The 21455-nt window shown below is 37.1% G+C and overlaps 1 protein-coding gene across 1 annotated transcript in view; it reads left to right on the top strand.

The window, feature by feature from the left end:
- Positions 1-1452: 1452 nt before the first annotated feature.
- LOC127517066 (matrix metalloproteinase-9-like) overlaps positions 1453-21455 on the top strand; it is a 43339-nt gene continuing 23336 nt past the window's right edge. The window contains exons 1-3 of the mRNA XM_051902166.1: positions 1453-1844; positions 2059-2232; positions 8102-8374. Of these exons, the coding sequence (XP_051758126.1) occupies positions 1673-1844; positions 2059-2232; positions 8102-8374 (619 nt within the window). The 5' untranslated portion in view covers positions 1453-1672. The remainder of the gene's footprint in view (positions 1845-2058; positions 2233-8101; positions 8375-21455) is intronic.

The following is a 21455-nucleotide window of genomic DNA, read 5'->3' as shown; positions in this document are numbered from 1 at the left end:
AAGACTCAAAAATTCACTGGGAATTGCATGTTATATCACTGAATATTGGATAGGATCAATTGAGAAATTATAAATATGAATTAATTTAGTATGATTGTATAAACCCCCTTATTTTTAATGAGTTGTTTAACCCAAATTATTCCCTTTTTATACATTTATTATTCCAATTGGTACAATTATAGGGAGAGAAACTGATTATACACAAGAGAACAAGAAATCTTTATGTGTATCTTATTATAAAAAATCACATTTCAATAACAATATTGCAAACAGATATAAACGTACAGGAACCTATAGAGTCATGAGCTCACATTTGTTAATATTCATAGAAAGACCAGACACAGATGAAAATAACAGCAAACACTTAATTCCTTTTTCAACTTGATCTCATCAGAAAAGAGAAATGGCGCTGTTGTTTTCAGTTGCCTCAAAATAGCAACACGCCAAATTAAAGGTGCAATTAAAAAAAAAATTAAAGGTAGTTCACCCAAAAATGAAAACCAGCGAATGTTCAACATAACTTTAATTATCTTCAAAATAAACAAACAAAACGAAAGTAAAATGCCGGCAGACCCTCACGGACGTCTGCCGGCCACACAAACATAAAAAAAAAAAAACATAAAATAAGTCCAGGCCTGGTCCTCTCTCGTCCTTCACTGTCGTCGCTCCCCTTTTATACTTCCGGAGCTCCTCCGTGAGAGATTCAAGACCGGTGCAACACGCTCGTTCACACTCGCGCCACCGGCCTCGTGTCGTTCTCTCACGGCTCTTGCCCGCCCTGCTCGTCGCACAATCATTTATAATAAATACCGAAATATTTGTTATCTAAATAAAAAAAAAACAAGGATTGTCGATTTTGATTTCATGGTGACTTTAAGTGCACGATCAGTCTCAGCAGCAGCATCTTGTCGCGGGCTCTGTGAAAAATCACTCTCAAAGTCTTGGAGTTTTGATGCCAAAAGACTTTATTATCAGAGATAAAAAGCCGAGTTGGTTTGCAAAGCGACTGTATTTGGATTTGTACTCACTCATGATCACTCATACCAATGCGTGACTAATACATTCATACATGTCACTATTATTTATCATATTTTTTAGCATTTTGCTCTGTGACTTCAGTCTGTTGTTTTCAAAAAGTGGGTAGGAAATGAGGGACTTCATCATATATTTTCTCTAGTGTAAAAACAGGACATTCCATTCCTACACAGGCCTCTGCACAGTCAGATACACGATTATAATAGTACAATAATTTTTTCACATAAATGGCTATATTCATGTTGATTATACTTGATTTATTTATGTTCTAATTAATAAAAATATTCCACACTTGTTCCCTCTCAGGGAACCTTGGTTACTTTCAGTAAGCTTGACATTCTCCTATTTTGTTTATGAATAAACTTTACATAGTTGCCTATTACAGTGTCTGTTATCATTTTCCATAGATTCAGATAGTACCTTCCTTATCTATAATGAGGACCACAACAAATGTGTGTATGCCGTGAGTGCTAACGTAGTGCAGACTGCGCCATGTGATGCATCTTTCAAAGCTCAGCGTTTCCGATGGATTTCCTCTTCACAAATCATCAGCCTCGCTTTTAGTCTCTGCTTGGGGGCCGAGAAGATCGAAAACTGGGCTAAAATTATCCTTCTGCCCTGCAATGAACTCAGCCCAATGCAAACCTGGGAATGTAAAGATGAGACCTTGTTTGGATTGAAGGGACAGCCACTGCACCTGAACTATGGACATTGTGAGCCAAAATTGATGTTGTATACAGGAACAGGTAATTGGAGTCGCTGGCTGATTTATGGAACCAAAGAAAATTTGTGTCCTCATGGATATCAAGGTACGACCAAACGTCCAGATATCAAATTTGGACAACCATTAATATCTTATGGCTGGCAAAATGTTACATTTATATCTAATATGTCTATTATGAATTTCCCTTATGTTAACTAGGTGAAACACTTGTTTCCTTAGTCATTTAAATATTTCAGATCAAATCCTTAAACTATTCTAAATTAAACTTAAACCTCTAATATCATTTCTTTGTTCTGCAGAGAGGCCTAGTATAGGTGGTAATTCTTTTGGGAAACCATGCCATTTCCCTTTTAAGTTTAATGGAAAGTGGTACACTGATTGCACAGTGGATGGCAGGAAGGATGGACGGCTGTGGTGCTCCACAGAAAAAGATTTCGACACGGACGGAAAGTGGGGCTTCTGCCCCCCAAACAGTAAGACAACACAGCTCACTGTTCACTATTCACTACACAGAAATATCTACTACTTAATAAACACCATAGGCACTTTGTATAGCAGTGGTTTTCAACCAGCCTCAACCTCAAGATGACATAAAATGATTTCAAAGAAGATAAAACAAGCATTCCTAATATTTATTTTAATAAAGTTAGCTGAAAACAATGTGGTGGATATTTTGTGCTGCTGTATGGCTAAATTAAAATCTGTTTTGAATGTTGCCTTAATTATTTTTATTATTGAATTTAGTTTAGAGAAATGTGTTGCAGTTGGGGAAAAAATATTCTACATAGCAGGGAATAAATAGGCATAATGACTTCAAAATAGTGATGTAATCAAGGGCCAAACACTGAAGGTGTGAGGCACCTATTGTATCCATTAGTGTTCTTTTTCCCAATAAGGTCCTGTCAATGGTGTGTCAAACACTGTCTGTGTGTGAATTTAGAAAGTTTATCTCTATGGAATTCACTTGTATAAAAAATACAATTGTCTGTGTTAATATTTTACTGGATGTTTTGTCACTTAACACTTAGTTTACATTTACTTTTTACAGTGAGTTGTGGAGCAACAAGATTTTCTCTCACTATTACATGTACATTTTATTTTAATGCTGTCTGGCTCAGATGTACACTCCAGCATAACCAACCACAGGCCATTGTAGTTCAGTTTTTGACATTCATACAACAAAGGCTAAAATTTAGGCTAAATTTATATCAAATATTATGTTAAAATTGAAGTGTGTGTGTACCTGGTAAACCCTACGCTATGAGGACCAAATGGTAATACCAATCATTTTCGACCTTGTGGGGACTTTTTGTTTTTTGGTCCCCATAAGAAAAGCTTATAAATCATACTAAATTGTTTTTTTTTGTAAAAATGCAGAACTATTTCTGTGATGGTAGGTTAGGGGCTAGAAAATGTCATTAGCTCAGTATAAAAACCATTACACCAATGTCCTCAAATTATAGGAATGCCAGTGTGTGTGTGTGTGTGTGTGTGTGTTAATTTTGCAACTCATTTTTTTTATTTTTCCAGTTTAACGAAATATATAACGCAATTAACGCAGCCTCCATTTTTTTCCAGCATCCTTTGGCTAGCGTTTCAGTATGATCACGCTATCATGCATTTAAGTGATTTTAAACCATTAAAGTGCAATAAGACGCAAAAGAGAACTCAGTTCTCACGCTGTGTGTGAAGTGGCTCTCTGTGAATACACAGGGCCTGTCTATATACCCACACTACTTGAGAGTGCATGCACACGACAGGAAGTAAGTGCACACGACTGTCACAGGTCTGAAAAATGCCAAAAAAAAAAAAAAAGGTGCAGTACACTTAATGCACACTAAATCCATATCTATAATACCGCTTCGGAACGATCTTTGAGGCTAAGCGTATCCCGCAAAGATTATATGTAGTTTGTAAAACATTTGAAAATGAAACACCACAATCACGCAGTGACATGTTTACCATTGAGTAAACAAAAATCTTAAAACACTTTAGGCAAACTCCGGAAAGTGCAAAAACCGTAAGTGTGGGTATTTAGACAGGCTTAATCTCTGACGCACGCACAGAAAGCCACTTGACAGACAGCTCATCAGTACTGCATTTTTTCTTTTGCACTTGAATGGACAAAAAAAAAAAAATATATATATATATATATATTAAAATGGCCATTTTGATGACTGAATGGCTATAATGGCTAAAATTAAAATAATTTAATAATTTAGCTAATAAACATCAGTAGCAGTATTGGTATCTGGTGTATCCAAATTCCCAATGTTTATGATTATTTTCTTTATCATATTAATATCTATTTATTAGGGGCCAAGCCCCTATTGTAATTGTTAGTTTTCTTAATATTATTCCTCCGCAATGGGAGTCTATGGCAGCCCTATCAACGGAACATGAGAAAATGCTGAAATTTGCTATTATTTTAGAGCTAGTTATGAATAGTAATTGACCCAATTTTATAGTCTCTAGGACCAACACTATAGCGCCACCACCAGTTCAAAAATTCCCTTTTCTAAAGGTTATAACTTTTGAACACTTTGTTCTAGAAAAATGAAACTTAGTACACCTGATTCCTCTCAGCATGCTGATCACATTCAACATCTTACATTAAGACTCCACCCATTACAGTAGTGGCCATTTTGAGAAGCACAGTATTCAGTTTTTTTTCACTACTCCTTCAAAATTTGATCAGATGATCTTTGGATGGAGCCGCACAGAAATGACTGAACAGATTATTTTATTCATCTTTGTTCAAAAGTTATGTCTCGAATTGGTTCTTAGCCAAACTTTGAGCAATCGAAGCGAAAATTGGTACGCTCAGAACCATGATCTGAGGGTCCATGCCATATTTGGGAACAGTGCCACCAACAGGTCGTGAGATCTGAAAAATGGCAATTTTTGCTCATAACTTGTAAACCGTTTGTCCGAAAATCTGTGGATTCTTTGTCATGCCGAATCCGAGGATACCAATTTTGCCAGGATCAGATGAACCCTTGGGTCGGCATTTTGAATTTTGTCATAAATTGAAATATCTTTTAAATGATTTGACATATCGGTACCTGAGAAGTTTGAACACAATGCCATCTAGTGTTCCAGAGATATAAGGATTTTTGAAACACATAACTTTTGACAACATTGTCCAAAATTTGTATTCTCAGTGCCATTTTGTTCCCTGGCTAATGTAAATTCTGATGATGCGTCATTTGTCATTTTACTTATATGTACCTGTCCGCCATATTGAAGTAAATGAAAAACAGTTTTTCACTACTCCTCCTACAAATTTTGTCCAAAATTGGCTCAGATCATCTTTGGACCGAGCCGCACAGAAGTTGCTGAACTAGAGTTGTCAAAAGTACCGACTTTGGTACCTGAAATTGAAAAAATGTGACGATTTGACCGCTGTTGAGCGGATTCGTAAACACCTCTGATTGGCCATTGTGTTGACGTGCTCATCGGAATTGTCTGTGACTGGCTTCAATGATCAAAGAACGGTTTGAAGAAGGAAAAGAAGTTTTTACAGCGCTGATCATTCAATCCATATATGTTTAATATAAATAAATAAAAGAACTCCAGATAACCATTATCATCTGTTTTTTTTGTACTGGTGGTGTAAAGGAATGACACTCTTACTGCATGTTTAATCATATTTTATTTAATGTTTTGTTAGTGGATCGTGTCATGACTTTACTTTGAGGGGCCCAATCATTACTAACTCATTATTAATTAACATCAGTATGGCTTGTTAATGCATTATTTTGTCATGACTTTACTTGAGAGGGCACATCATAATTAATTCACTGTTAACTACTTACTAAATCCACCACACTATTTATCATAAACTTACTATTAAATACACATGTACTAACACAACTAGTATTCAGACCAGTTAAGTGATGTTGTGTGGCTTTTCAAGAAGTCAGAGTGGAGGTACAGTATCACGGCCTGCGTCTGATGGAGACTGAACTGTACTAATACCCAGCAAACGTACTGACCATGATTCAAGTTTGGTTGTTTCTTTGGGAACTGTTCCACAAATGTTCTTTGTGGGTTTTGAATTTTTATTTAGCTGTGCATAAGTTGCAGTAGGGTGAGTTTGAAGGGAAAGAGAACAACACAAAACAGATAAAGACCTTTTAAGATCAGTTATTGGTGTATTTAGTGTTTTCTACATTTGATGAGGAGGATCAATTAATTCTGTGCTATTCAGTAATGTTTATGACAAAGCTGCAGTCAAAAGTTTAAATATTATCTCTGATAATATTATTTAAATTTGTTTCAAAGTCAGATTACTTCTTATTCCTTCTTAAAGAGGCTGTTTGATTTGATTTAGCCATAAATGTTAATTAATGCATTAACTATGAAACATGTACTAACCTGTAGTTAAGGCTGCCATCATTCATGCATTAATCCATATGACTCCTGTCATTGTTAAAGGGTTAGTTCACCCAAAAAATGAAAATTCTGTCATTTATTACTCACCCTCATGCCGTTTTACACCCGTAATACCTTCGTTAATCTTCGGAACGCAAATTGAGATATTTTTGTTGAAATCCGATGGCTCCGTGAGGCCTACATAGGGAGCAATGACATTTCCTCTCCCAAGATCCATTAATGTACTAAAAACATATTTAAATCAGTTCATGTGAGTACAGTGGTTCAATATTAATATTATAAAGCAACGAGAATATTTTTGGTGCGCCAAAAAAAACAAAATAACTAATTATTTAGTGATGGCCGATTTCAAAGCATAATGAATCAGCGTATCGAACCCGCAGTTCGGAGCGCCAAAGTCACGTGATTTCAGCAGTTTGGCGGTTTGACACGCGATCCGAATCATGATTCGACATGTTGATTCACAACGCTCCGAATCTTCCTGAAGCAGTGTTTTGAAATCGGCCATCACTAAATAAGTCGTTATTTTGTTTTTTTGGCGCACCAAAAATATTCTCGTCGCTTTATAATATTAATATTGAACCACTGTACTCACATGAACTGATTTAAATATGTTTTTAGTACATTAATGGATCTTGACAGAGGAAATGTCATTGCTGGCTATGTAGGCCTCACTGAGCCATCGGATTTCAACAAAAATATCTTAATTTGTGTTCCGAAGATCAGCGAAGGTCTTACGGGTGTGGAACGGCACGAGGGTGAGTAATTAATGACAGAATTTTCATTTTTGGGTGAACTAACCCTTTAAGGTTAGCTCTTCATTGTTTCATGATTAGTTCATGCTGAATTAAGTATTAATTCAGGTATTAGTATATGATTATTTATGTTCCCTTATTGTAAAGTGTTACCATTTTCTTTAAATACTGATGCAGTGAGATCCAGGCAGACGAGCGATGATTATGTCAGAGATCAAATCTGAGTAACAACAATTTTTACTAAATAAAATGTTAAAAAAAAAGAAATACCGAAGGATTGTAGCAAAGTTTGTGAAGATTAGGGTATAGAAAAAAAGAAGGGCACAAAAGGAGATATTTGCAGAATGAAAAGAGAGACAGGAAAGAAGCTCTGAGTCTTCTGAAACTAAACATTTTATGTTGTGCTTACATAACAGGAAGGGACTTAGTAAAGAACCTATTGAAGTGACCTAATAAGACCTGCTAGGGTACAAAATGCCTAGCAGGTCTTATTAAGTCACCATGGTCCTTATACGGCACGCAGAATAACTTAAGCAGCAGTTGTGGTTTTAACACCTTTAAGACTTTTAAGAGAATTTCGCAGATCTTGCATTCTCTCATGCCTGTAGAGATGGAAACAGACAAATATTCTGATACCAAGGTATATCATGTGATCAGTTCTGATGGAAAATACACCCACTCAATCTTACAGCACAGAAGAGACACAAAAAATCTTACATTTGAAAATAATCAAACATAGAGCATATAGTAGAATTTAATAACATGTAAAAGAATAATTATGTAAGATAAGGCATAAAAAGGATCTAGAATTCATAAAGAAAAGATTAATAAGATTCATAGGGAAAAATTAATTAAAAAAATGAATAAAAGACCAATAAAAATAATAAAATTTAATAAATTCAAATATGAAAGATTTTGCATACACCAATTACTATTTTCAATTTATGAAAACGTGTTAATGTTTAATTCTCATAAGTATTATTCATTTGTTGTTGATTTATTCTTTATTAAAAATAAAATGTATCTTTTATCATCAGTTCTTTGTATTACTGGATCTCACTGCATCAGTATCAGTGATACTGGCCTTCATTCAAAGTACTTAGTAAAAAGATGCCATTAAACATATATTTAAAAAAACCCATCTTTGTTATTTCTACATAAAAATTCATGCTGGTGTGTTTTATTTCAGATGCCCCAGTGCCCAGCATCACAGTGTTCAGGCAGATGCAGGACAGAGAGCATGTGATAGTGATGTGTTCATTTGGCAGGAGGTTCACTGAGAGCTCTTTCCAGCTGTCAGTGGAGGGTGAACACAACTACACACTGAAGAACCCACTGTGTTATTCAAATGAAAAGTGTGTGTTTGATGTGAAAGTGAGCTCACCTGTTTCCTTCACCTGTGTGCACGAGATTAATTATGCGGTGAACCAGCAGAGTGAGACCTACACCTACAGCCCATCTGGTAAAACATACTGTAAATACACTACAAATTGGATTTTCATCAAAGATAACAAATAAGAACTGTATTAGAATCCTAATTCTCCATGTTGCTGGCATGTTGGATTTTGACACCTCAAATATGTCAATGTAATCTAAACACTTTAAAATATTGTTTTTTGTCCTGTCCTGTGGAGTGATTAAAGAGGCTTCCTTGTAATGGTTTAATAGCAGTAATAGAGTGGCATACTAATACAGGCTCATTATTTCATGTTAGATTTGTCGTAGTATTAATGCATAATTTTGGTTATTACAGTAGCAGCTTATTTATTTATTTCAATTTGAAATGAACAGTCCTAGCCCCATATATGACCACATCAAAAGCATGTCTAATTTACTTCTTATTGGTTATTAGCCTTTCTAAATTACAGACCTACATTATACAGTACAGTCAATCTGGTAAAACATCTCATGTGCCTTGTGTGTCTCAAAACGTGAGTGTAACTATATTTTTCTGTACGTAAACGTTACCTGTGTTTGCTTTCATATTTGGTTCAGATGATCATGAGGAAGGAGTATCTTTATTCTACATCTGCTTTTCCTCCTTCATTGCTGTTGGTCTCGTCATCATGACTGCAGCAGTGATCGTGACCACCATCAGGAGCAAAGCTAAAGGTGTGTGTTTCACCAGTTACTCACAGTCAGATCAAAATCTAAAAATGAAAATAATGAAAATGCATACACAATGTGCTGAGAGCATCTCAAAATGCTTTGTTATAGGTTCTATTTAATTACTGGCTCAATCATCATTTATTTTGGCTGCTAAAGATGCCTTGCAAGAAGCTCAAATATTAACATGCAGGTATTTAGTTTTCTGAAGATGCAAGTCAATGAACAGAGTTTCTCTTCCTCAGTCGTATTGCTGACGGCTGGCTTCACACATTATGCCTACTGTCAGAGCTCAATATAGTTTCTTGCAAGTGTTTCTATATTGGAATCTCACACCAGTTGTTGGTGTGAGATGTATTCTGACATGCAGTGCTTTTGAAGACAAAACTGGCATTTATAAACACTGTATGATCATATTTGTCCTTGATACTATGATCTAACGTCCTGTGTTTCTGTTGAGTTTGTGTTCAGGATTAGATTTGATCTTTATCTTCAGTAGTTTTCCAGCACACAGACTAACCCAGTGAACTCTTTGTACATGTTTGTTAACACAGACTCCGTCAACCACACCACAACTGTTACAGAGGATGACTGCATGGATGGATAAATAATCAAAAGACTTTCTGAAGAAAGAAGAGCAGACCTGAAGAGGAAAAAATAATTTTTACTGTAAAAAAAAAAAAAAAAAGAAAAGAATGAAAAATATAAATTTGTAAATTAATCTTTTTTTATTGTATTTGGAATCAAATAATATCATATCATATAAATAATATATATATAAATTTGATTAAATGCAATTTTAGAAAAATGTTAATTTGTTGATATTTTCTGATGCATTGCAACAATTTTATTTTCTCATTAGGATAAATTGCTTTTGCTGTAACATTCCTCATTTGTATTTTTAGATAAAAATGTCTGCTAAATGAATGAATATAAAAATAAATGCTTCACTTATTGTAAGCTGTAGCTTTAATTTCTGTCTACATCAGAGGGCAGTAGCTGTATGTTATATTATAAATGTTTCTTATTTTAAGATCATGACAATTACTTGCATGAATTACTAGAAATTGTGAATTGCAGGTGTTAATTACAATTAATGATACATGAACTAATACATACATACAAAAAGTTACAAGGTGGCAAAGTTTTTTTATGAACTGGTGTAGGCCATGTAGTGCTGTATGGTAATTGTTCACATTAACCCATATAGATGCGAATTTTGCAAGAGAGTTAATGTTAATGTCCAGAAGAGTTTCTTTCAACAGTCTTACACTGGGAAAATAATATAGCAAATAGTCCATATATATATATATATATATATATATATATATATATATATATATATATATATATACACACACACACCGATCAGGCATAACATTATGAGCACTGGCAGGTGAAGTGAATAACACTATTATTCATATATAAATATTGCTCAATTACCATTACAACTATTTCACCTAGCCTAAATATTTGCTCACTCAGTATATTTGTGTTTTTATATTGGGATAATTTTGATAGCTTGTTTAAGTTAATATACACTGCTCAAAGCAATTAAAGAAACACTTTGAAAAAACATCAGATCTCAATGGGGAAAAATATCATGCTGGATATCTATACTGATATGGACTGGGTAATGTGTTAGGAACGAAAGGATGCCACATCGTTTGATGGAAATGAAAATGATCAACCTACAGAGGACTGAATTCAAGTGAAAAAATGATGCAGCAGTCTAGTCCAAATTTCATTGCAGCAACTCAAAATGGTACTCAGTAGTTTGTATGGCCCACACGTGCTTGTATGCATGCCTGACAACGTCGGGGCATGCTCCTAATGAGATGATGGATGGTGTCCTGGGGTATTTCCTCACAGATCTGGACCAGGGCATCACTGAGCTCCTGGACAGTCTGAGGTGCAACCTGGCGGCATCGGATGGACCGAAACATAATGTGCCAGAGGTGTTCTACTGGATTTAGGTCAGGCAAGGTGGGGGCCATTCAATGGTATCAATTCCTTCATCCTCCAGGAACTGCCTGCATACTCTCGCCACATGAGGTCAGGCATTGTCATGCACCAGGAGGAACCCAGACCCACTGCACCAGTGTAGGAGAATTACTGTAGGAGTCTGTGCGTCACTCCATGGATATACAGTACCTCCCCAGACCATCACTGAGCCACCACCAAACCGGTCATGCTGAACAACGTTACAGGCAGCATAACGTTCTCTACAGCTTCTCCAGACCCTTTCACATCTGTCACGTGCTCAGGGTGAACCTGCTCTCATCTGTGAAAAGCACAGGGCACCAGTGGCGGACCTGCCAATTCTGGTGTTCAATGGCAAATGCCAGTCGAGCTCCACGGTGCCAGGCAGTGAGCACAGGGCCCACTAGAGGACGTCAGGCCCTCAGGCCATCCTCATGAAGTCTGTTTCTGATTGTTTGGTCATAGACATTTACACCAGTGGCCTGCTGGAGGTTATTTTGTAGGGCTCTGGCAGTGCTCATCCTGTCTCCTGGAATCTCCTCAATGCTCTTGGGAGACACAGCAAACCTTCTGGCAGTGGCACGTATTGATATGCCATCCTGGAGGAGTTGGACTGTCTGTGCAACCTCTGTAGGGTCCAGGTATCACCTCATGCTACCAGTAGTGACACTGACCCTAGCCAAATGCAAAACTAATGAAAACAGTCAGAAAAATGTCAGTGGCCTCCACCTGTAAAACCATTCCTGTTTTGGGGGTCGTCTCATTGTTGCCCATCTAGTGCACCTGTTGTTAATTTCATTAATACCAAAGCAGCTGAAACTGATAAACTACCCCCTCTGCTACTTAACTGACCAGATCAATATCCCAGGAGTTTAACTGACTTGATGCTATTCTCTGATTAAAAAGTGTTCCTTTAATTATTTTGAGCAGTGTATATATATATATATATATATATATATATATATATATATATATATACACATATAAATAATATATAATATATATATTAAAAAATGAACAAAAAAACACGTCTAATCCAAGAGGAATAAAGATTAGTACAAAATGTACTTGGGTAATTAAAGAATCGAAATGACACAATTTTATAAAGTTGTCTCACACGGGACTCAACCCCACAATCTCTGGGTCAAGCGCCTGTCACTGATCTCGTTGCGCCACTGGAAAGATGTGTTTCCACTTAGATGCCAAGGTTCCATAGCGTCTGGCCGGTCTTGTGGCTGTCAGAGCAGAAACGAAAGCTGATGCTCTCCGTATATATATTTTCCGTCATCTCCAGTAGTGTTCATATCTAAATTGCGCAATCTTGTTTTTGTCCATTAGATTGAAAGATCTGAAGAAAAAAAACCCATTTACCCACCCATAGACCCTCCACTCGTAGAAATCAGGACAGAAGTGGTTGAAAGTGGACAAAAGAGATGGATTAAAATACCAGGGGGAAACAGGTGTCTCCCTCGTCCACTTGTGATCTGATTGACCACAATGCATCTTAATACCAGGTGGAAACAGGGCTTATTCTGCCTTCAAAAATCGGTCAGATGAAGGTATCTCAGGAGACAGGAAGTGAATCTAACATCGGATTCGGGCATGCCTTGATGCCTTCCTACAAAGAATATAGATATAGAAAGACGGTTCTCTCCTATTACTTGTGAATGGGAGAAACTGCAACACGCAATATGGCGGAATATGTCCCGCCTTCTAAGTAAAGCATTGTGTCACTGCAGCTGAGATTCGCGCATAGGACTGCACATGTGCTTTGGCTGGTCTAGCCTGAAAAGTAAGCTTTTTTTAATGCTATTTGAGCATAAGAAACAACATTTATGGGACAGTTCATGTCAGATTTTGTTGCTGATTTGAAATCTGTAATTTAATTGTGAGTTCGGCAAGCAGTTTTTGAGATTTCAGGATTCCCCCATTCAAATAGATAGGACTTCGGATGCCCGAAATAGCTGCCCGGACGTATTGCAAATACCACCACCGAGTGAACAGACTTTCCTTGAAAAGGAATTCCTACCTTGGAATGCATCCTCCGAAGGCAGCATTTTTAAATTTTCGAATGCAGCCACAGATTGAGGGAAATGCAAGTGCTCATGTCTGTTCTTTAAAATATCTATGTTCCCCTTGTCAGGTAAGCCCCTCAATATCTTAATTTTGAACACTGATATTTTAAAGAACAGACACGAACACTTGTTGTGTTTCCTTCAATCTGTGTATTAGAGATAACAGTATCACAGCTAACACATCTTCATACTCATATCAGCATCAGAATTAAGATATTGAGAGGCTTACCTGAAAAAGGGAACATAGAAATTTTAAAGAACAGACATGAACACTTGTTGTGTTTCCCTCAATCTGTGTATTAGAGATAACAGTATCACAGCTAACACATCTTCATACTCATATCAGCATCAGTATTAAGATATTGAGAGCCTTACCTGAATAAGAGAACATAGAAACTTTAAAGAACAGACACGAACACTTGTTGTGTTTCCCTCAGTCTGTGTATTATAAGAGTGGGGGTAGGGAACCCACGTCCAGTTATTACAGGTTTTTTAATTGCTTTGGTGCAATTTTCACATGCAATTGGTAAGTTTTCAAAACTCTTAGTACTAATATCTCAGATCATCAAAAGTGCACTTTGTTCAAACATTTCAGCATATTTTCAATTGTGTTAGTACAATACAAAAAATCACAAATCATTTTCACTACACAAAATAAGCGTTTCATCTATATAAATGTTTCATTCACGGTAACTGCCTTTCATAACGCTATTACTATCAAACTTTTGATTTGCATCTCTTTTCGTTCAGTTTAATACATTTGTCTATTATTTAATCCAACTGATCTTAATGGTTAATCAATGAATCATTTGGTACACCTATAGATTTCTATAGATATTGATTCTACAGGCATAGTTTCTATAGATCTTGTTTGCAATTTCTGATATGGATAACCAAATGTAATTAATTCTTTTTACATTATAAGCAATTTATCTATAGACGATAACCACAATTTTGAAAATTGAAAAAAAGTGTGAGTGGTCCTGGTAAACCCTGCGTTGTGAAACGTGTGTGTGTGAGTGAGAGAGAGAAAGAGAGAGAGAGAGAGACTGAGGGATTTGAAATTCATGAACAGAGCAGAATAGATTACAAGGGAGAAGAAACAAACATTGACTGTATAACATCAGATTGGTCAGAGATGCATCAGAAGAAGGAAAAACAGATGGCATCAAATATAGCATTTTACATTATATCTGTAAGCATGTGATTGTGTGGTCAGAGCTGATGGTTGAGAGCTGCATGTCCAGACAGCCACAAAGAAAAAAATGTGCACGTAACTACTTACAAACTGCGAAGAGCAATATCCAGATATAGGCCTACATATTAAGTATGCATATTTAAATTATAAGGACTCTTTTGAATGTAATAATGCTGCCTTATTTGGTAAACAGTAGGCTTAATATAAAACCCAACAGCAGTGTTTAGAAAGTAGAAAGTTAATGTTTGTCTTGAGAGGGCCATCTACTTTGCCACATCTACTCTGCATTTTGTTGTTAAGATCAAAGAATCACTACATGAGACTCTACAGAAAGCTGTACCTCTCTAAACTATGACAGTGTGAACCTGCTTTATGTCCTTTTATTGGTACAGCTACTGTGGTGAAACCACCCTTATCAGAATGTTCTACCACCTTAATTAAAGAGGTCAAAATAATTGTTAGAGTGGCAATTAACGACCACAGCAAGTCAGGACTTCATTTTAAAGGATGGTTCTTCTTACAGTCTAGTGCTGCACTCTGACTTTAGAAGCCATACAAGTTTGGGAGTGAGCACCCCCTCCTGGCCTCACTAAAGCATCTTCAAATGATAATCAAGATTTTTCATAAAAGTTCTCCCATCCATGTCATGGTCTGGCTCGATTCCACTTAGCTTTGGAAGGGAGCCAGGCTTTGGCCATGGAATGCTACGGCTGCATGGCTTTTCACTGCCTTGATAAAAGGGGTCATTGTGTAAGATCCATGGGGGGAACAGAATCCAATGGCAAAAATCCAGCTTTCAGAATCCGTTTCCCCACCAATATGATAGGAGATGTTGATGTAGTGACTTGAAAGACACTGCTTCTATTCTGTGTGTGGATGGAGCTTAACAAGCATCTGTTTAAAGATTTGTTTTTTTGGAGTTCACCTTTTATTGTGATAGGATAGTACAGTGGGTACGGAAAGTATTCAGACCCCCTTAAATTTTTTACTCTTTGTTATATTGCAGCCATTTGCTAAAATCATTTAAGTTCATTTTTTTTCCTCATTAATGTACACACAGCACCCCATATTGACAGAAAAACACAGAATTGTTGACATTTTTGCAGATTTATTAAAAAAGAAAAACTGAAATATCACATGGTCCTAAGTATTCAGACCCTTTGCTCAGTATTTAGTAGAAGCACCCTTTTGATCGAATACAGCCAGGAGTCTTTTTGGGAAACAAGTTTGCAACAAGTTTTTCACACCTGGATTTGGGGATCCTCTGCCATTCCTCCTTGCAGATCCTCTCCAGTTCTGTCAGGTTGGATGGTAAACGTTGGTGGACAGCCATTTTTAGGTCTCTCCAGAGATGCTCAATTGGGTTTAAGTCAGGGCTCTGGCTGGGCCATTCAAGAACAGTCATGGAGTTGTTGTGAAGCCACTCCTTCGTTATTTTAGCTGTGTGCTTAGGGTCATTGTCTTGTTGGAAAGTAAACCTTTGGCCCAGTCTGAGGTCCTGAGCACTCTGGAGAAGGTTTTTGTCCAGGATATCCCTGTACTTGGCCGCATTCATCTTTCCCTCGATTGCAACCAGTCGTCCTGTCCCTGCAGCTGAAAAACACCCCCACAGCATGATGCTGCCACCACCATGCTTCACTGTTGCGACTGTATTGGACAGGTGATGAGCAGTGCCTGGTTTTCTCCACACATACCGCTTAGAATTAAGGCCAAAAAGTTCTATCTTGGTCTCATCAGACCAGAGAATCTTATTTCTCACCATCTTGGAGTCCTCCATGCGGGCTTTCATGTGTCTTGCACTGAGGAGAGGCTTCCGTCAGGCCACTCTGCCATAAAGCCCCGACTGGTGGAGGGCTGCAGTGATGGTTGACTTTCTACAACTTTCTCCCATCTCCCGACTGCATCTCTGGAGCTCAGCCACAGTAATCTTTGGGTTCTTCTTTACCTCTCTCACCAAGGCTCTTCTCCCCCGATAGCTCAGTTTGGTCGGACGGCCAGCTCTAGGAAGGGTTCTGGTCGTCCCAAACGTCTTCCATTTAAGGATTATGGAGGCCACTGTGCTCTTAGGAACCTTAAGTGCAGCAGAAATTTTTTTGTAACCTTGGCCAGATCTGTGCCTTGCCACAATTCTGTCTCTGAGCTCTTCAGGCAGTTCCTTTGACCTCATGATTCTCATTTGCTCTGACATGCACTGTGAGCTGTAAGGTCTTATATAGACAGGTGTGTGGCTTTCCTAATCAAGTCCAATCAGTATAATCAAACACAGCTGGACTCAAATGAAGGTGTAGAACCATCTCAAGGATGATCAGAAGAAATGGACAGCACCTGAGTTAAATATATGAGTGTCACAGCAAAGGGTCTGAATACTTAGGACCATGTGATATTTCAGTTTTTCTTTTTTAATAAATCTGCAAAAATGTCAACAATTCTGTGTTTTTCTGTCAATATGGGGTGCTGTGTGTACATTAATGAGGAAAAAAATTAACTTAAATGATTTTAGCAAATGGCTGCAATATAACAAAGAGTGAAAAATTTAAGGGGGTCTGAATACTTTCCGTACCCACTGTATGTAGTCAGGAAGCAAAGGAGGAGAGAGAGGGGGGACGGGATCATGAAAAAGTCTACAAGCTGAGACTTGAACTCGGGTTGCCCAAAGCAGAAGGGTTCTACATGTCAGCGGGCTGCCCACTAGGCTAATGGAATCAACAGACCAGTATTAGTTTGATGCATATCAGATTCTCATTGTGTAAGATCTGTTGTGTAAAGGCAGGAACACACCAAGCCAAAGCCGACGAACTAGTGGCGATGAAAGCAGACTGCAGGGTTGGCTCACATCGGCAGCGTCTGGGTCCAAAGTTGCCCTGACACACCAAACCGACGCTCGACAGCCGACAGCCAAGTAGCATGTCAGTTCTGCGCCTGCGTAAGATGAAATGCCTTTCCGTGTCAGCAGGTGGCAGTAGCTGAACAGCCAATCAGAATGATCAGATGGCCCAACAGACTGACAAGCTCCAACACCGATTCAACATGTCGAATCGGCCGAAAAAAAGCAGACGAGGACCAACTTCAGCCGACGGAGCGGAACACTGATAAAACATAGTCGGCCAACAAACAAAAACTGCCCGACGGCCGACCGTCGGCTTGGTGTGTTCCTGCCTTAACAGAATACGACAGCAAAAATCCAGCTGTCAGAATCTGTTCCCCCAGCAATATGATGAGATGCTGATGTAGTGACTTCAAAGATGCTGATTCTCTTGTGTGTGTGCATAGAGTTTAACCAGCACCAGTTTGATAAATATTAGAAACTCAGTGTGTAAGAAACATGGAGGAAACAGAAAATAAATAATAATAATACAGCTGTCAGAGTAAGAATAAGTCTTTCCAAAGAAAGACATGCAGCCATCATTGCTTTGCATCAAAATGGCCTCACATGCAAGGAAATTGCTGCAAATAATTAGCCTATTTCACAAGAATTAGAAATAATGTGACGCAGGGTAAAGTTATTTCCGATATGGTTCTGCGGCTATTAGATTTTATATGCTCTTTTCTCGAATATCACCTCTTACCTTTTCTGTTTTGTCTGTTTTCCAAGTCACTGTTGTATAATCTACAAAGAAATTATTTTCTACTTGTTTGTAGCTTATACGGTCACTCAGACCATTGCTCGAATTTACCGGAGGGTGGTTTTATTTCACCAGCTCTCATACAGTATAGGCTACGCAGCTATACATTCAGAAATTCCCCTGCTCGTATCACCATACGACAAACATTATTTATATAATTTATTCATAAAAAACCTAAACTCCCAATATATGCTTTAATGCGAGATATAAAGTCGTGAGAGATACATATTGTCATGAGTTCAATATGTTAAAAATATATAGTATATATTAATCTCATAGCATTACATACCGCATTCAAGCATATGTTATAACTAATCCTGACCAATTAAAATGATTAAACTAAGACGTAATTAATTTCCAAGACCATGTACACAAATATCAGTCTTTGCATTAATGTTAACAATGGGTTTGTAATACTGTGCATATTACAGACTTTAAGATGATGACGACAGGAAAATGTGTGTGACTGAGATGAAATATCATTGAGAGATGACAGAAGTGTTTATATATATCCAGTAATATCCAGGGTGCGAGCGGTCCTGCTTCTCATTATGAATCAGAGGATCAGGTCTGCGTGTTGGGAGCTGCCAGCCGATCATTTCCCCAGCACACTGCAAAAAACACTCCCTGCATCCCAATGTGCATACTATCTGCCCTATATAGTAGCTATTAAATATTACTGTCACATAGCCTACTATTTAGGATGGATAGTATGCCCACTGAGATGCAGACACTGTCTTTACAGCACATGGAGTACGATAATACACAGCCGTGCCAAACAGAATAGATTCTACAAATAGAACATAACCAATTTAACCGCCATCACTTTGAATTAGGTCATAGGTTTAGCTCTTAATGAGAACTCTGTAGTTTCACCAATAAATCATCAAAACCGTTCAAACATTTTCATGACATTTAATTCGTAAAAAGACTTTGATTCCCGAACTGGTTCTTAGGCTCGGCTATCTATCACTGTAACCGAAAAAACTTTAACCCGGCGTGGCTCATTCTGGAAGCCAAAAACCTGGAAGTGTGAAAAAGGCTAATACTGAACCTGAAAGAACCATTTGGATCATCACAAACTTCAAGGAGAGAGGTTCAGCTCCAATGAAGAAGGCTTCAGGACGTCCCAGAGTGTCCAGCAATCACCACCAGTGCAGTGCTGCTCGATATTTGCGGCAGTTGGTGGGTGTCAGTGTGCATCTGTACACACAGCGAGGCCAGGACTTTTGGACAACAGCCTGGTGTCAAGAAGGGCAGCAAAGAAGCCACTTCTCTCCAAGAAAAACATCAAGGACTGACTGAAATTCTGCGGGAAGTATTAGACAGCAGAAGACTGGTGCAAAGTTATTTTTCTGATGAAGCCCCCTTCCGACTGTTTGGGACATCTGAAAAAAATGTATTGTCCGTAGAAGAAAAAGGATCTCATTTTGGTAATACAACAGCAATGTTTACAAAGATAAGGTTTGTCATAAGAGCCCCTTCTACTTTTCACTTCTATATTACAGTGTCATATTCTACTTTTTTTTGTTAACACAGAGGAAGTGTGTTGTCATCATTTACATCAATTACTTGTTGTTCTAATGTCTACTTCATATGTACACTTCAGGCAGCTCCAAATCCCACACTGCAACACGATTGTGACGTCACCGCATATCGCTTTTAATTTACCACCACAAACAACTCTTATGATTTTTTTTTTTTTTTTAGTATTTAAAACAACCCAAACACACTTATAAACATATAGAATGCTGCATTAAACAATTTCATAAGGGAAAAAAATTAAATAATAAATCAAATCCATAGTAGATTCCAAGTGATCAAGGAAGTTCCAATTCAGCCAATTGCAAAAGTTCCGCCAGTAGTGGGCACTCATGCAACGTAAGCAATGACGTACATCTGAGTAAACGAGACTGAGGGAAGTTAGCGAGGAAAGGGCATAAAAAAAGAAAGCAGCCTTGGTCTTGTGTACATCCATGAATGGTTGCAAGAGATGTACAAATAATTTCAATATATTTCCCAAGATCTTCCTGTTACATAAGCACAGCATATAAAATGTTTAGCTTCAGAAGACACTGTTCCGTTTGCTCTCCTTGCATTCTGCAGATATCTCCTTTTTGGGCCTTTCTTTCTCTATACTCTGATCTTCACAAAATTATACAATACTAGATCCAATACTATGGATATTATTACTTAGATTTATTTTTCTATCTTATTTTTGCTATTACAATTTTTTATATTTACTTGATACATTTGTTTGTCTTTATAATTTTATATTTTAAAATTTGGTATTCCTTATTCAAATTTGATCTCTGACATCATTTGCTCGTCTGCCTGGATCACACAATATCAAGCATGAACCTGCTTTATATCCTATTACTGGTCCTTTGGTCAGCTTTCAGTAAGTAAATCACATTTCTTTGCCTCAGATTGTGTCTATCTACTGTAAGGACAGGAGTCAATAGAATTGTTGTTGTGTTTGAGATTCATTCACCTAAATTACCATACAGTGGCAGGTGCATCGTCTAATGACATTAATCTGGACATGTTTCTGTCAGTATTAATTTGTAAAATATTTGAATGTGCAAGAATAGAGGTCAGTTTAATTTTTCCGTTTTTTTTTTTTTAAATGCCGTGTAATACATCTGGCCCTAATTAACTTTTAATGACAGATGCATCATCTAATGACTTTAATCTATATATTTTACTGCCAGGGTTCTTTTTAATGCTATTTAAAATTGGGACAAACCTTGAAATATCAGTTGCTCTATAACAGTATTCAAACTGTTAAAAAGTACTATTAAAAAAAATGTGTTAATTGAATTAAAGCTGAAATAAAATACAATAAAATAAAATATAAATATTAAATGAAAAATTGTGAAGGTTCATTAGAAAGATAAATTTATGTTAAAGTACTAAAATTAACTGGGAAAAAAAATGAATACAGAATAAAACTAAATTTTAGAAAACATACAATTTCTAAAAAGTTATACTAAAATTAGAAAGGAAACTGCAATCCACTTTAAAATATTAATAAATAGCATATAAATTATACTACAATAACAATCCTCTATATAGCAGTCAGATATTTTTAAGGTAACATGAGATTAAACTTATTTAATCTAAGCTAGTGCTCAAGAATCATCTTATTTTATAATCATAAAACCATCTGAGCTGTTTAAAAAAAAAATGTAAAAGTATTTTGTGGGTTGGAAATTGGGGGTGCGGTCTGGAGAGTGAGTGATGGCATTCCGATTCAAACTGTAAATTCATTTACAGACAATCTGAACAGAAACCGTTACTGTAAACGTTACTGTTATCCGATAACAGATATTTTGAGGTGATAAAGTTGCATGTATGTACTGATTTAATGTAAACACTGTCTATGATGATGTCTATCCAGAGGTATTTAGCTACAGTTGATGAGCACATATATTGAGTGAAAACATTATCATACCTCCCATAGATGCACACAGATCCAAATTCACAGGGGAATCCAGAAATACGTGCAAAAATTCACACATGCACTGGAATAATGTTTTCTTTGCTTGCTATACA

Source organism: Ctenopharyngodon idella, chromosome 8, assembly GCF_019924925.1.
Source record: "Ctenopharyngodon idella isolate HZGC_01 chromosome 8, HZGC01, whole genome shotgun sequence".
NCBI lineage: Eukaryota > Metazoa > Chordata > Actinopteri > Cypriniformes > Xenocyprididae > Ctenopharyngodon > Ctenopharyngodon idella.
Note: the sequence above shows the minus strand (reverse complement) of the source record. Positions and strands in the feature narration are given on the sequence as shown.